The following is a 15,043-nucleotide window of genomic DNA, read 5'->3' as shown; positions in this document are numbered from 1 at the left end:
TTATAATTTCTCGTTTTACTTTTAATTGTGATTAAAATTATTTATTATCTACTGTCGGATCATTATCTGATGTTTGGTGGTCTCCCCTACCCTATTATTATTTTTTTAAAAATCAATTTTCTGTGATTTTGTTTGTTTATTTTTTATATAACAGTGAAGTCCCTTTTTTATCGATAAAACGGAAAATAGGTATGGATCGTGTATACCAACTTGTTCAGTGTTCACCGAAGATAGATGGGTCAGGTTCACTTCAGTGAAAGAACGGTACTGCCGTAGGAAATCAAATAAGAGCCTAGCCTTTCGCCGACCAAAAGGACTGCAAAACAACAGACTTCCGATAAAAAAAAAACCTGTTCTCCTTATCCTGTCCCGTTTTATTTTATCTCTCGATTTATGGTTTATTTTTTCCTCTCGTGTCTGTTTTCTCGGTTCTTCCAGAAAATTCAAGGAATAGAAATCACCTTTTAAGTTAATGTAAACCTCCTCATGAATTTCGCACACTCTAATTTCAAATGCAGATGAATCTAATTGTTATAGTTACGACTAGTGGTTCATACGGATTTTTCCTCTCCGTTATGTTATGAATTAAATCAAATTCATATTAAAGATATAAAAAATAAATAATTAAGTGTGACGAATTTGAAAAAATAGTGTCACAATAGTGTCGTAAAATGAATAGTCAGAAATCGAAAATTGTACAATAGAAAATTAACTTTAATTTTTAAGCAAATTCTCTAGTTTTTTAATCTTATATTTTAAAAGTATTAAAAAAGAACTTCATTGTTAATTAAAAATGTTATTTTTTAATCTATAAAATAACTTGAATATTCGTTTGTTTATTTTGAGAATTAATTTTTTAATCTGAAAATATAACTATTTGCGGGTTGAAAATCGAAATTTTTTGGTAGAAAATTCGCTCTTTTTGTCTTGAAAATTCAACAAGTCGATGATCAATAAGAATTCACTCTCTTTCATTAAAAACTGTACTATTTGGATATAACCTATTTATTTGTAAACTCGATCGTTAAGTTGGAAATTCATCTTTTTAGGTTCAACGTTAAACTTTTTGGTGCAAAATTAACTTTTTCGGGTTAAAAGTTGAACTACTTTGTTGAAAATTCGACTTTTAAGGCTGAAAATTCAACTATTTGATTGAAATTCCAACTGTTTTGGTTAATGATTTTTTTTTTAAAGTTCGACTATTTGGTAAAAAATTAATTTTTGTAGATTGAAAGTTCAATTATTTTGTCAAAAATTAATTTTTGTGTGCAAAATTAACGTCTTTATTGAAAATTCACATTTGGGCGTCGAAAATTCAATTGTTTTCTAAAAAATTCGTAGTATTCGGTTAAAAAATGAACTATTATTTTACTTCGTCTTTTTATTTTACAAATTCAACAATTTAATTAAATTTCTTTCTTCATTGCCATTTTTTAATGGAAATTCAACTATTATATTGAACATTCATCTTTTTGGTTTAATAATTCATTTCTTTCTGTCGAAATTTCAACTTTGTGATTAATAGTGCGACAGTGCAGTTTTTTTGTTAAAAATTCTACTAATTCATTAAACACTACTCTGTCTTAGTTAAGGATTCAAGTATCTCGTTGAAAATTCTTTTTTTGTTTTGTTAAATACAGCTGTTTTTTCAATTTAAATTTATATCTTTTTCTGTTGAATTTTCATCTTTTTAGCTTGAAAATTAAACTCTTTGGTTGAGAGTTGAACTATTTTCTTAAAAGTTTTTTTTTATTGAGGATTCATAATTTTTTTCTAAACATCGCTTTTTTTACAAAAAAATAAAGCGTTTCAAGTGAAAATTTCACAATTTCATTGCAATTCAACAATATATATTTATATTTATTGTCTAAAAAAATTATATTTCTTGTTGAAAATTCATATCCTCAGGTTCAAAATTCAACTGTTTTATAGAAAATTCATTTTTTACGGCTTGAAAATTCAACAATTTTGTAGAAAATGCAACAATTCTGTAGAAAAATCAATTATTTGGTATAAAATTAAACTGTTCTATAGAAAATAAATTGTTTTTAAAACTAAAAAATTAATTCTCTTAAATACTAAAAACTAATAAAATATGGACTAACAACACATCAATTATTAAAACTGTGGAGTTGAAAATTGATGTTTTTTTTTACAAAAAAGGGGGAAAATTAAGGAAAGATTAAAAACTTATTTTTACATTTAAAAAAGAAAAACGATCTTTTTATACAAAATTATATAAATTTTAAATAATTTAAAATTATTTCTGCCATTAAAAAATTTTTTTAATGAATGTACTTGTTGAAAATCCATTCACGTTCATATAAAAAAAAAAGCATGAGAAAAAATAAAATTTATTAAATAAACCATTTTTATATGTTTTCAATCGTTCTAATAATAAATAATATTTTATTTTCTAAACATTGCTTCATAAATAATAAAATAATAATATATAATGATAAAAAAATTTTCAAATATCGAGAGTTTAAACATTTTTTAACCCAAATCTATGGAAATTCTTTGAATCTTTTAAAAAACTTAAAATCTGGAAAAAGCTGTGAAAATTTTCTATGTACTTTATATTCCGTGAAATTTTTGAAATCCGTAGAAATCTTTTGAAATAAAATTTAATTTATTCCGTTAAGTTCTCTAGAAATTATTTAAAAAACCTTAAGAATGGTCGAGCGTGGCTAGATAATACTTTACAAACTGAATTCAAAATATGTATTATAAAGGAATAAGAAATACGTTTTCTTTGAAAGCTCAGACCCTCTACCTGTATTCATTTACGAGGAATTTAGATTTGAGAATGATTACTTTATCATGAGCCTAATGAAGAATACTTCACACCATCTCACAATTTTATTTTTTACCCCGTGTAACTTCAATTGTAAAATGTTTGCCTTCAAATTTTTTTTTATTTCAAACGCTATTAATTTGAAATTGTTTAAAAGCGCTAAAAACAGAATTTAGTTTTAAATGTTTAAACGAACAAAGTAGAAATAAAATATTGAACTATAATTTTTTAAATTAAACTCTGAGGGATGAAACAATTTTAAATAAAAAACGGTTTTAAATTTTAGATTTTTAAATAAAAAAATATCATTTTTATTTGTTTTATTTTTACATGAAAGAAAAGCTTAGATTTCTTCATTCAGGAAAAAGTAATAGAAAGGAGTTTGTTTAAATTTTGATCAATCTTTACATTTATTAAATATTATCTGGAATTTATATTTAATGAAAAAATATTTAAAATATACTAAACACTGCATTTAAATTTGTCGAACAGTTAAAAGCTCGTTTTTGGTAGTTTTTGCAGATTGCTTCAATTCTAGAGCTTATTAAATTTTTTTCCAATCTTTTTGAATTTTATAGAAATTAAAAATTAAGCAAAAATGACATTAGGATCGTGAAATTAAACAGATTAAAATTAGGGACGACTGAAAACTGCTAAGAAATAAAATTCCCGAATCGAAAAATTACCGAATATTAAAATTTCTGAATAATAAAATTTCGTAATAATAAAATTTCCGATTTGGAAAATTCCCGAATAATAAAATTCCCCATTTGGGAATTGAAAATTCCCGAAAATTTCCGAATTTAATCAATTAAAATTCTTTTATTTATCAACTTAATACAATTATGATTATAAGCCACCGACTATATGCGGAAGAAATTACATTATTATTACATCTAAATTATAATTATTCTTATTAAATTATTGCAATTTTTATTCTATAACATTTTTTTGAATTTTGACTTATTATTCTCAGGAATGCCACGGCATAATTTACTTAAGAAAGTGACTCATATCTTGACTCGAAGTGACTCATTACGATAAAATTTATTAAAATACAAGTGAATTGAAAACAAATAAAAATATTAAAAATAGTAAAATTCAGTAGGTTTGAAAGGAGTTAGACAAGTTCATGGGAACTCAAACAAAATGTTATGAAATGTTTATGAATTCTAGGAGAGTTTCAAATCCTTGAGGATGAATTAAACAAAAAATTAATTGAATTGAGTAAATTTAGAAGAATTTAATTAAATAAAAAAAATTGAAGGGAATTGCGAAAAATTAAAAATAATTCAGGATAAATTAATAGGAATTCAGGGTGAATTCCAAATTAATAAAAAATTTCTTTAAAGTTTTACAAAATAGTCTAAAATATTTCAAATCGTTTGAAATTCCTTCAAACGATAGAAATCATTTAAAAATTCCTTCGGGTCTTTGAAAAAACCCTAAAATAATGCAAATCCTTTGACAATTTTTAAAATCCCTTGAAATTTTTTAAAGATCTCGCAATTGCTTTGGAAACTTTTAAGACGTCCTACAATATTTAAAACACTTTAAAATCCCTTAAAAATGTTTAAAACTCTAAATATTCTTTGAAGTTATAAAAATACCCTAAAATATTGTAAATCCTTAGAAACCTTTTGAAATCCCTAGACATTTTTAGATCCCTTGAAAAACGCTTGAAATTTTTAAAAGTAACGTAAATAATTTTAAAATATGTGGAATTTTTTGAAAATCCTTTCAACTTTTTAAAACTCTTGAAAATTTTTTTGAAATAAAAAAAAATTAAATCTTTAAACACATTTGGAATTACTTCATATTAATGAAATCTATTTGTAAATTCCTAAGATATTTCCAATCTTTTTGAATGTTTTGAACTCTCCTGAATTTTTTTAAGCTCTGGAAAATTTCTTCAAATTTTTAAAAGAACCCTAAAATATTTGAAAACCTTCTTAAATGATTGAAATCAAACAAAGATTCCTTGGAAACTTTTAAAACGCCCTATAATATTCAAAATCCTCTAAAATCTCTTGAAACTTTTTAAAACTAAAAATTCTTGGAAGTTTTAAATATCCCCTTAAATATTATATATCCTTTGAAATCATATGAAATCCCTAGTAATTTTTTAAATCCCTTGAAATTGTTTAAAGTAACCTAAACAATTTAAAAACCATTGGAACTTTTTGAAACTCCTTGCAACTTTAAAAATCTTGAAAATTTATTGGAATTTGAAAAAAATCTTTAATAACACTTGGAATTACTTTATATTATTTTAATCTATTTAAAAATTCATAAGATATTTCAATATATCTTTCAAATCCTTTTGAATTACTTTAAAGTATTTAAATCTATTATAAATATCCTAAACACAGGTATTTGAAATCTTTTAAAATATTTCCAAATCCCTTGACTTTTTTTAAAGCTCTAAAAAGTTTCTTGGAATTTCAAATAAAAAAAAAACATAAAACTTGGAACATTCTTTGAAATTATTTCAAAGGATTGAAAAGTCATTCAAATCTTTTAAAATATCCTACAATGCCCTGAAAACTATTCAAAGTTCTGGAAAATACTTTACAATTTTTAAAAAGTCCCCTACAATCTGTAGAATCTTTTAAATTCCATTAAATGATTGAATCATATTAAAAATGCCTTGCAATCTTTTAAAATAACTTAAAAAATTTCAAGAAATTTCATAATTAGGTATATACCTCAATTAAATAGTAGCTAACCCATTGATCAGTTGACAAAAAGGTACAGCAAATATTAATAAAAAAATAACAATAAATATGAATACATTTTCACTTTGTATTCTTCTAGTATACGTTTAAAACCCCAAGCTTAATTTCACGTGTACAGATTTAATTACAGTAATTTTGAGGAAAGAAAATAGTACTTCTTGGAAACGAAAATTCTATATTGAGCCTGTTAGTTGCAGGATGCTAAGCTGCTATCAAACGACGATTATTCAACATGGTGCATGTCCCGGAGATACATCATTCAGCAGAACTTCCAGTGCAAAAAAACAATAATTGACTTCTGAATGAGAGCCTTCAATATTATAACAATGAACATCTCACTGATTTTAATTAACACCCTCTTTTCCTGATGAAAAATTCCCAGCAGCTCATAATCTATATTGTCTACAAAAAGAGGTCATTCGTAAAATACGTGTCATACTTCTTGTTTGGCACTCACTCTGATGCACGGGATTGGACTGAATAAGATACGTGTATACCAAACTATAGTCAAATTATCATGTATTTTCTAAATAACCACAAAACTAATATTTTCAAATCTTTTTTTTTCCTCATAGAGGAGGTTTTGCAATGTTAACATTTTCGAAAACATTTTTATTCAAAAGTCATCGAGATAATTTAAGGTTGATGCATGAATCATAACTTTTAAAATAAAATAATTTCTGAGAGAGGCTGATAAAGATGGTAATAATATTCTGATAGTGAACAATTTTTTTATGTCTGAAAATAATGATCCAGTTATTACGTGTTTACTTTTAAATTAATAAGTTATATTAGTATTTCTATTTCGCCAAACTTATTTCACTAATTTTTATTAATCATGCCCATTTATTGAAAATACTGAAATAAAGTAATATTTTTCAATGATATTTTGTATGTAAATGTTGTCCCAGATAAACTTTAAAATAATTAAATATCATTTTTTTTTAAATCTATTTTTTGTCAAATAAATGAATGAATATTTATCCTTTTCGATAATAGGCTTCTAAATAACAAAATATTCATAATGTGTTTTTTTGCTCATAAAGAATAGCTTTTATTATATTTTAAACATAATTGTTAAAGTTAAAAGAGACCATTTTACTGTTAAAATAATTTCTTTTCATTCTGCTTTCTTTTTGTATATTTTTTTTCTTTGCGCTTTTGTTTCTTTTCCTTTGGTTTCCTTCTCTTTTACCTGTGTTCCTTTTTCTTTCTTCTTTTTGTTGTGTTTAAAAATGTAAAATTTTCTAATACAATGTTCTAAAGAATTTTCCGGACATATGTGTGTATTTGAATGTGTGGTAGGGTATGTGTGGATGATCTACTTTTTTATGAACACGATAACTAAATTGATGAAACTTGGTAAATGATGAAACTTTGAGGGCTTATTTTCACAACTAATATTTTGAAACTAGCTGAATGATTTCTAAACATATTTATTGCATTTATTTTACAATTTATAATGGTTGAAAAATCTCTTTTAAATATAAATTTTTTAAATTTTTTGATCACGAAATAAAGTAATTTTAACCATTTTTATGAAAAAAATCATATAGCTGGGAAAGAGAAAGGGCGCAACAGAAATTCCTCCTTCCCTTTTCCAGCACGAAAAATCACCATTTCAAATATAAAATTGGATTTGTCTTTACACTTTAAAAATTGTTTATATTATTTTGTAAATTTCTATTTTGATTTTGATCAAAATGAAAACCTTAGTTTGACTATTATTTAAAAAACCACTAATGCTTCTTCTATGAGGAAGCAAACAGCTTGTGAAATAAGCATCACATGAATATAAATAGGTACAAAGTGAAAACCATAGATGTCGAATATATTTGGTTCAACATTTAATTATTTTGTAGAAAATTCAACAATTTTGTTAAAAAGTCATTCTTTTCAGTTGAGAGTTTCTCTTCACAATTTTTTTGTTTTTGTTATAAACATCCTTTAAGTTTGAAAATTCATCTCTTTTTGTAGAAATTTCATCCTTTTTAGTTAGAAATTCAACTGTGTGTTTAAAAATGACCGTTTTTTTGATGAAAAATTCCATTTTCTTGTTGAAATTGGAAAATATTCCATTTTCGTGTTGAAAATGTATCTTTTTTTATTAAAAAATTTAACGGTTTCAGTGAAAGGGAATATATTTAGTTAAAAAATCGTATTACTTTGTAGAAAACTAATCCTCTTGGTTGAAAATTTAACAATTTGTTTTAAAATTTAATTTAAAATTAAATTTTTTGGTTGAAATATCAACTTTAACATTTTTTGCCGAAAATTAATCTTTTTATGATGAAAATGGAACTCTTTGGTTGAAAGCTGAACAGCTTGCTTAAAAATTAAAATTTTTATTGAAATTTCATAAGTTTAGTGCAAAATTAATGCCTTTGCTTGATAATTAAAGTAAATTGATAAAAAAGTAGATTTTTTTGTTAAACTTTCATTTCTTCAGCAAACATTCAATTAAATGGCTGTAAATCTAAAACTTAATAGAAAATTCATCTTTCTTGAAAATTTAACAAATTGGTAGAAAATTCCATGGTTTTTTTTAGAAATTTTTTTATTTATTGAACTTTTTTAAAATGCAAATTTAATTATTTCATTTTTTGTTAGAAATAACAACTTGGTTAAGAATTAATGTAAAGGGCTTGTTAAAAAAAATCAAATGTTTTATAGAATCATTGTCTATTTTGTTTAAAAATTCAACATTTAGGATAAAATTTATTTTCTTCTTGAATTCAACTGGTTTTTATTAAAAACTCTTTCTGCTGACATATTAAGCACTGTTTCATTTTTTGTTGATAATTCATATTTTTTGGTTGAAAATTCAACTGTTTGGTAGAAAATTGAAAAGTTTGCTTAAAACAGTCTAAAATCTAAATCTTAATCTAGATCTAAATCTGTCTAAAACTGTTGTTAATCAAAATTCATAATTTTAAAGGAAAAATTCCACTCTTTGGTAGAAAATTGAACATTGACAAAAAAAATGTTTGTTAAACATTTTTTTAAAGAAGATTCAATACTTGTTTGAAAATTCAACTTCTAGTAGAAACAACGTCTCTTCATCTCATAAATTCAACAATTTGGTAAAAAATTCCACTACTATTTAGAAAATTATAATTTTTTTATTTCAATTACTTTATAAAAATTTAACTGTTTTTTAGAAATGTCTTTTTGGCTTAAAAATTCAACATTTAGAATGAATTTTTTTTTTTAATTTAACTAATTTTTTATTTTAAATTTACATCTGTTTTTGTTGAAATATTAACTGCTATTACTTTTTTGTCGATAATTCATCTTTTTGGGTTTAAAATTCAACTGTTTGTTTGCAACTTGAACTGTTTTCTTAAAAAGTATTTTGTTGACGAGAATTCATAGTTTTAATGAAAAATTCATCTCTTTGATTGAAAATTGAACTACTTTTATATAAAAAAAATTACTTAAAATTTGTTTTAAATGAAGATTAAATACTTTTTTGGAAATTCAACTTTATTGTAGAAACAATGTCTGTTTGTCTCGTCAATTCGACAATTTGCCAGAAGATTTCATTGTTTTTAGAAAATAATTTTTTTATTCAATTTTTAAAAATGAAAATTTAACTGTTTTTTAGAAATGTCTTTTTAGCCCGGAAATTCCATTGTATTCTAGAAAAAAATAATTTTTTGTTATTCACATTTTTTTAAATGAAAATTTAACTGTTTTTTTAAAATGACTTTTTGGCTTGCAAATTGCACATTTTGAATGAAATTTATTGTCTTAAAATCTTCCCTTAGCATCACTTACAGATTTTTAAAAAAGCACCGGGAGAAAAAAGATGAAAAATTTCCGCTTGAAAAACTTTTTTAACGATCTAAAAAATAAAGAATATAAATATTGCAATACCCTGCAATTGCAAGCCTATAAATGTATTTTAAATTAAAGAGCAAATTTCCTTTATTGCTAAAGAGCAGTTTCAGGTCTATTTCTTCAAAGTTGAGCAAACTCTTTCGCATATACATTGTTAAATTGTTTCCACGATATTATTCCGCTCAACAACCGGAAGCGTACCATTAGAAAGTTAAAAAATTCCATATTTTACTTTATTTCGTTTCATAAATCTGTTCGATCGACTTTCACAATCAATAAAATTTCATAAAGAAGCTATTCAAACTGTTTATCGCATCGCAAGTTTTTAGAATTTAAGTAAAGAAGATAAATCGAGAGTGACTCATATTTCGTCATGAATTCTTTTGCATGTGAATTCCAAAGCTTTTTTTAATGTTTAATCAAGACGTTATTCAACCTGGACAATTATATGCAAGCCACCGCTTTGAAAAATAAATGTCAAATCATTGACAGTTATAATTTGGCGATTGTGAATTCTTTTTTGTTAAAGCTCTTTCGGTTTTAACGAATACATTCTTGTCGCGTGTCTTGTGCTCGGCACTCGAACAAACTTTTCATTAAAATATTGCAAAATAAATTAAAAATTTGCTTTCTCTTGGTTACTTTAACATTTCTTCCTCATCTGGCTATAAAAAAACTCTTGCTAGAAAATTGGTAGAACTATTTGAGACGAATCATTTTTTAAAATAACATTCCATCTTATTATGCACCATTTGTATGCAAGACATTACAGATTTTGCATCCAAATACTTTTTTTGACGTAGGATAATAAATTTATTAATCTTAAATGAAATTTTTCAAAAATTTCAATAATTCTTAACTAAAAAAATGACTTTTCCAACATAAAATATTAATTTTCAATGCGTGAGGACAAATTTTTGATTCAAAAAGACGAATATTCTACAAAATAATTGACTTATTTACCAACAAAGTGTAGTTTTGTTAAAAAATTTAAATTGTTGATTAAAAATATATTCTTTATACGTAGAAAATTCAACTCAATAATTCAGTAAAAAATTACCTTATTTGTAGAAAAATTCTATTTTTGATTGAAAATTAAACTGTTTTATAAATAATTCGTTTTTACTTCAAAATTCAAACAATTTTGTTGAAAATAAATTTGTTTTTAGAAATTCGTCTTTTTTGGTTGCTACTAACATGGTAGACGATTCAACTTTTTGACTTGAAAATTCAACTGTTTTGTTCGAAAAAATCGTGTTTTTGACGTGACAAGTTAACTAACACCATCCGTTTGTTGAAAATTCGATTAATTTTCCTGATTAAAGATTCATCTATTTTGTGGAAAAATCGTCTTTTTAGGGAGAAAATTAATTTTTTTTCGTTAAAAATTGATCTTTTTGGTTATAATATTAATACATTAGTTAAAAAAGCCTCTTTTTTGTTTGAAAATTCAACTAGTTAGTTTAAAGTTGATCTATTTTGTTTGTTAAAAGTTAATTCTTTTATTTAAAATCTTCGCAATTCCATTTTTGGTTCAAGAAATATATTTTTTCAGTTGAAAATTCAACTATTTGGTGTAAAATTGATCGTTCTTAATTTACAATTCATCTATTTGTTTAAAGATTCAACTGTGTTAATTAATTATTTTTGCTTGCCCCCTCTGAAATCAAATGCTCAAATTCATCGGATCGTTTGAATTTTTTTAATCTGCCAGAAATCTTTGTTAAATAATTAAAGTAATTGTGAAATATTTGAAATATACCTGAAATCTTAGGGAAATATTTAAAATATTTGGAAAATGATTTAAATCTTTAGGATATCATTAAAATCTGTATGAAATCCTTGGGAAATAATTGAAATCTTTGGCGAAATATTTGTGAAATGATTGAAACCTTTAGACGATATTTACAGTTTTTGTGAAATCCGTTAAATCTATCCGAAAGCGCTGCGAACATTATAAAATGTTTAGAAAATCTTTGTGAAATCATTCAAATCTACCTGAAATATTTGTAATCTTTGGAAAATCGTTTAAATATTTCTGAAATCGTTGCGAAATATTTTATATTTGTGAAATTATCGAAACCTTTGGGAAATCATTTTAGTCTTTGTGAAATTTGTTCAATCAATCCGAAATCTTTGCGAAACCTATAAAACCTTTGAGCAATCTTTAGAATCTATCTGAAATATTCGCGTAATATTTTATATATTTGGAATATCGTGGAAATTTTGTGAAATATTTGGAAATCTTTGCGAGATATTTGATAATAATTGTAAAATTATTGAAATCTTTCAGAAATCATTTAAGCTATCGTGAAATCTTTGAAATCTATCCGAAATATTTGAGAAATTTTTTAAGTCATTATAAAAACTGTAAAAAATCATTATAATTATTTGTCTTTAACTACTTATTGTTTACTTAATATTTATTATTTATGAACAATTTTTACATGATACAATCAATATGATATTTATGAAAACAATCAAAAATATCATATTGAATACGTAGTTTATGAACGTCCCATAACTATCTTTGTACGTCACTGTTGGGGGGAGGGGGGGGGGTATTAAATGTAAAGACGTAAAAAGCATCACGAAACGAATGAGGGCTGTTAAAGAAATCCTGAAAAATGTATAACGTATTTTGTGAATGGCACGATTTGGTACATATTTGAAATTTAAATTAAGGGAATTAAGTTGAACATATCTCAAAAGGAGGTATCACGAAGGGGAGATATATACCTTCCTCAAGACACGACCTATAACTTTCACTCAAGTTATATACAGTCAGATCGGTAGCCGATATAAATAGATATACTTACAATATATGTTTATGCTTCCGAATTTAAAAGTTAAATAAAAAATAACGACCTAGCCCCACTGACTTTTTATTACTGCTTGATCCAAACGGAAACAAAATTCAAAAGAAAAAGGGGATTTTTAAATCAATATTTCAAATTAAAAACTAATATTGGCCCTTACAAAATCATAATTACAAACACTAAAAACTTTGAATCATATTAAAAGTAATCAACTAGCGTGATAAATATTTTGAGAACTAAATTTAAATCTCCAGTTCTTTAACGACCAATGCTTTATTTAGATTAAAGATTAAACTGGTCTCAAGAAAGTGAAATAAAAACAGTTTATACCAGCATTTATGGAATGAAAGTTGAAACACGTTCAAATTTGACAAGCGTCCCACGTGCTTTCAGAACCGTTACGTGTCAACGAAACAAAAAAAAAACAAAAAAAAAGTGTAAAAAGTATTGAGTAAATTACCTTGCTCTTCCTCTTTGGCCCAAACGTAATCCACAAGACAGGGCAGGAGAATAAATACTGTTGCTAAATTTCCCATTTCACATGGTCCACATTGTTTCAACTGTTTCAACGTGGCAATTGATCACCCATCATGTCACTCACATTTGTCGCGGAAAAAGAGACATAACCACACTTCGCGACCTTCGAACACATACTGACATAGTGGCCATAGTGCACGGGAAACGCTGGAAACCCTGGAAACTGAACAGAAGATAGCAAAAGCAAAGATAGTATAACGAGAACGAGCCAACCATAGAACACTGAATACATCAGTAGCGATTGTATATATGAAACTGGAAAAACTTTGCTTGCGGGTGGGGATTTCCATAGTCGAAGTATAGAAGGTGTCCTAATATCCGAGACCAGTTTATGAAAGTCTTGCGCATGTACCACAGTTGCAATGCGCATGCGTCGAACCAGCAGCCTCATGTGACGTCCGCCGGCAAGATAATGTATGGTGTAAGGTGAAAGGTGCAGTCCCATGTTGGCAGAAAACTTCGACGTAAAGCAGAAACTCACGAGAGTAGCGATCAGGTTTCTCACCAAGTGCACTGGGCCACTGGTCAGATGAACCTGTAAACGGGGCATGGTTTCCTAAAGTAATGGTGTATTTACACGCCTGTCGTATGCAGACAGACAATTCATCTTCTTCTCACTCCACCATGTGACGATGCCATGCACTTTTCTCACTCTAGATTTTCCACGGAGGTCGAATTTGAATAAACTGATGAATTAATTTGACACAGCGAGTTCGTATCTAGGTTCTCAACCAATCAAATTTGCCATAAACCAACAAAGCAGCTAAAAATAAATCCTCTGAAAAATAATAATTCCACGATTAATTCAAAACAGGACTCCATGAAAAGCTACCCTGAGAAGAAGATACATTTTCCGTTTGCATACGGCAGGCATCTTTGAACGAGTGCATGTGAAAATTTTTCGCACGAATATAAAGATTGACAGGTTATGTTCACATATAACAATATATAATGGGGAGGCAGCGAAAGAAATTTTTTCGCTGCAATTGCATCAAATTCCTGTGGCATTTGCTATGGAAATTTCAATGAGAAATACGAGGCCCAAAGGAAACTCCAGCTAAAATAATAGGATTTGGCATTATGGGATTTTGGTCTTCTGCAAATCTATTATTATTTAGCGCGAATTATGTATCTATATTCTTTTTTAGACTCTGCACAATTTAAAAGTTTCATTTAAATATGCTGAATTTTCCAACATCCCGTCAATTTCTGCGCTCACTCGCATTCACCTATCGGTGAAATAGTCACCCATCCAGTGACCACCACTCATCACTCTGGTGAATTCTGAACGGTTCACGCGGGTGGATCCGCCCACTCAAGATGTTCGCACAAGAAAATACGTATGCAATATGCTCGAAACGGCTCACGCACCAGCCGTCCATGCACACACAGAGCGTCAACCAATCACGGGCGATCTGTCGCGCTGCTGCGGTACGAGCTGCGGCTAGGTAACGCTCTGTTTTAAAGTACCTAGCGTTGTTGAACGGTTCCGCCTGGACCCGAGTGCACTTAGTGAGAAACCTGAACAAACCCAGGGCGCTAAGACCCTTTTACCAAATACTTACAAAACTAGTAAATTCTCTGGCAGGAAGATTCAAATGGCTTTATAATGGAATTGATTATGAATGTATAGAATCAATAAATATGAATTAATGATTATTGTACACAAATTCTACGAATACTATAAGTTTATTGTAAATTAGTAAACCTGTATTTGAGCAATTTATCCGATTTTATCTGCATTATATTTTCATCAAAGGTATTGCTCAGTTCACTGTCCAAAATAGATTTTGAGGTTATGAACTTGAGATCTTGGGCTATTTTTAGAATCGTTAATGGGCCATGGCGCCAGTCAGACGCCATAAAAAGAAGACCTTTGGACATACAAACAGAAAACTGTCACTCAAGGAGATTGATGTTTGACGGTGATAAAAGTTGGACTTTGCAACCATTATTCCTGAACGATCACCCACTTTAATTGCCGAAATCATTAGGAGGAGCAAAGTGACTTAATTTATGATTGGTTATTCTGCACTAAAATTGAGTGATGTCAGCATTCCGATTGGTTAAACTCTAAAAGTGGGGATAAACCCCGCCCAAAACGAGGATTAAACAATCTTCCAAATAATAAAATTCCCGAATGGAAAATTTTCGAAATAATAAAATGCCTGAATCGAAGACTTCCCGAATAATAAAACTCTTGAATTGGAAAATTCCCTAATAATAAAATTTCCGCGCAATTCCGGAATTTTATTAATCAAGAAATTTCCAATTCGGGATTTGTATTATTTGGGAATTTTTCAAGTCCC

The 15,043-nt window shown here is 27.1% G+C and overlaps 1 protein-coding gene across 1 annotated transcript in view; it reads right to left on the bottom strand.

Annotated features, from left to right (window-relative positions):
- LOC117169147 overlaps positions 1-12,924 on the bottom strand; it is an 87,107-nt gene extending 74,183 nt beyond the window's left edge. The window contains exon 1 of the mRNA XM_033355356.1: positions 12,658-12,924. Coding sequence (XP_033211247.1) covers positions 12,658-12,733 — 76 coding nt within the window. The 5' untranslated portion in view covers positions 12,734-12,924. The remainder of the gene's footprint in view (positions 1-12,657) is intronic.
- Positions 12,925-15,043: the final 2,119 nt, after the last annotated feature.

The sequence above is a fragment of the Belonocnema kinseyi genome, chromosome 3 (genome assembly GCF_010883055.1).
Source record: "Belonocnema kinseyi isolate 2016_QV_RU_SX_M_011 chromosome 3, B_treatae_v1, whole genome shotgun sequence".
Classification (NCBI taxonomy): domain Eukaryota; kingdom Metazoa; phylum Arthropoda; class Insecta; order Hymenoptera; family Cynipidae; genus Belonocnema; species Belonocnema kinseyi.
This window is presented reverse-complemented; position numbering and strand designations above follow the sequence as displayed.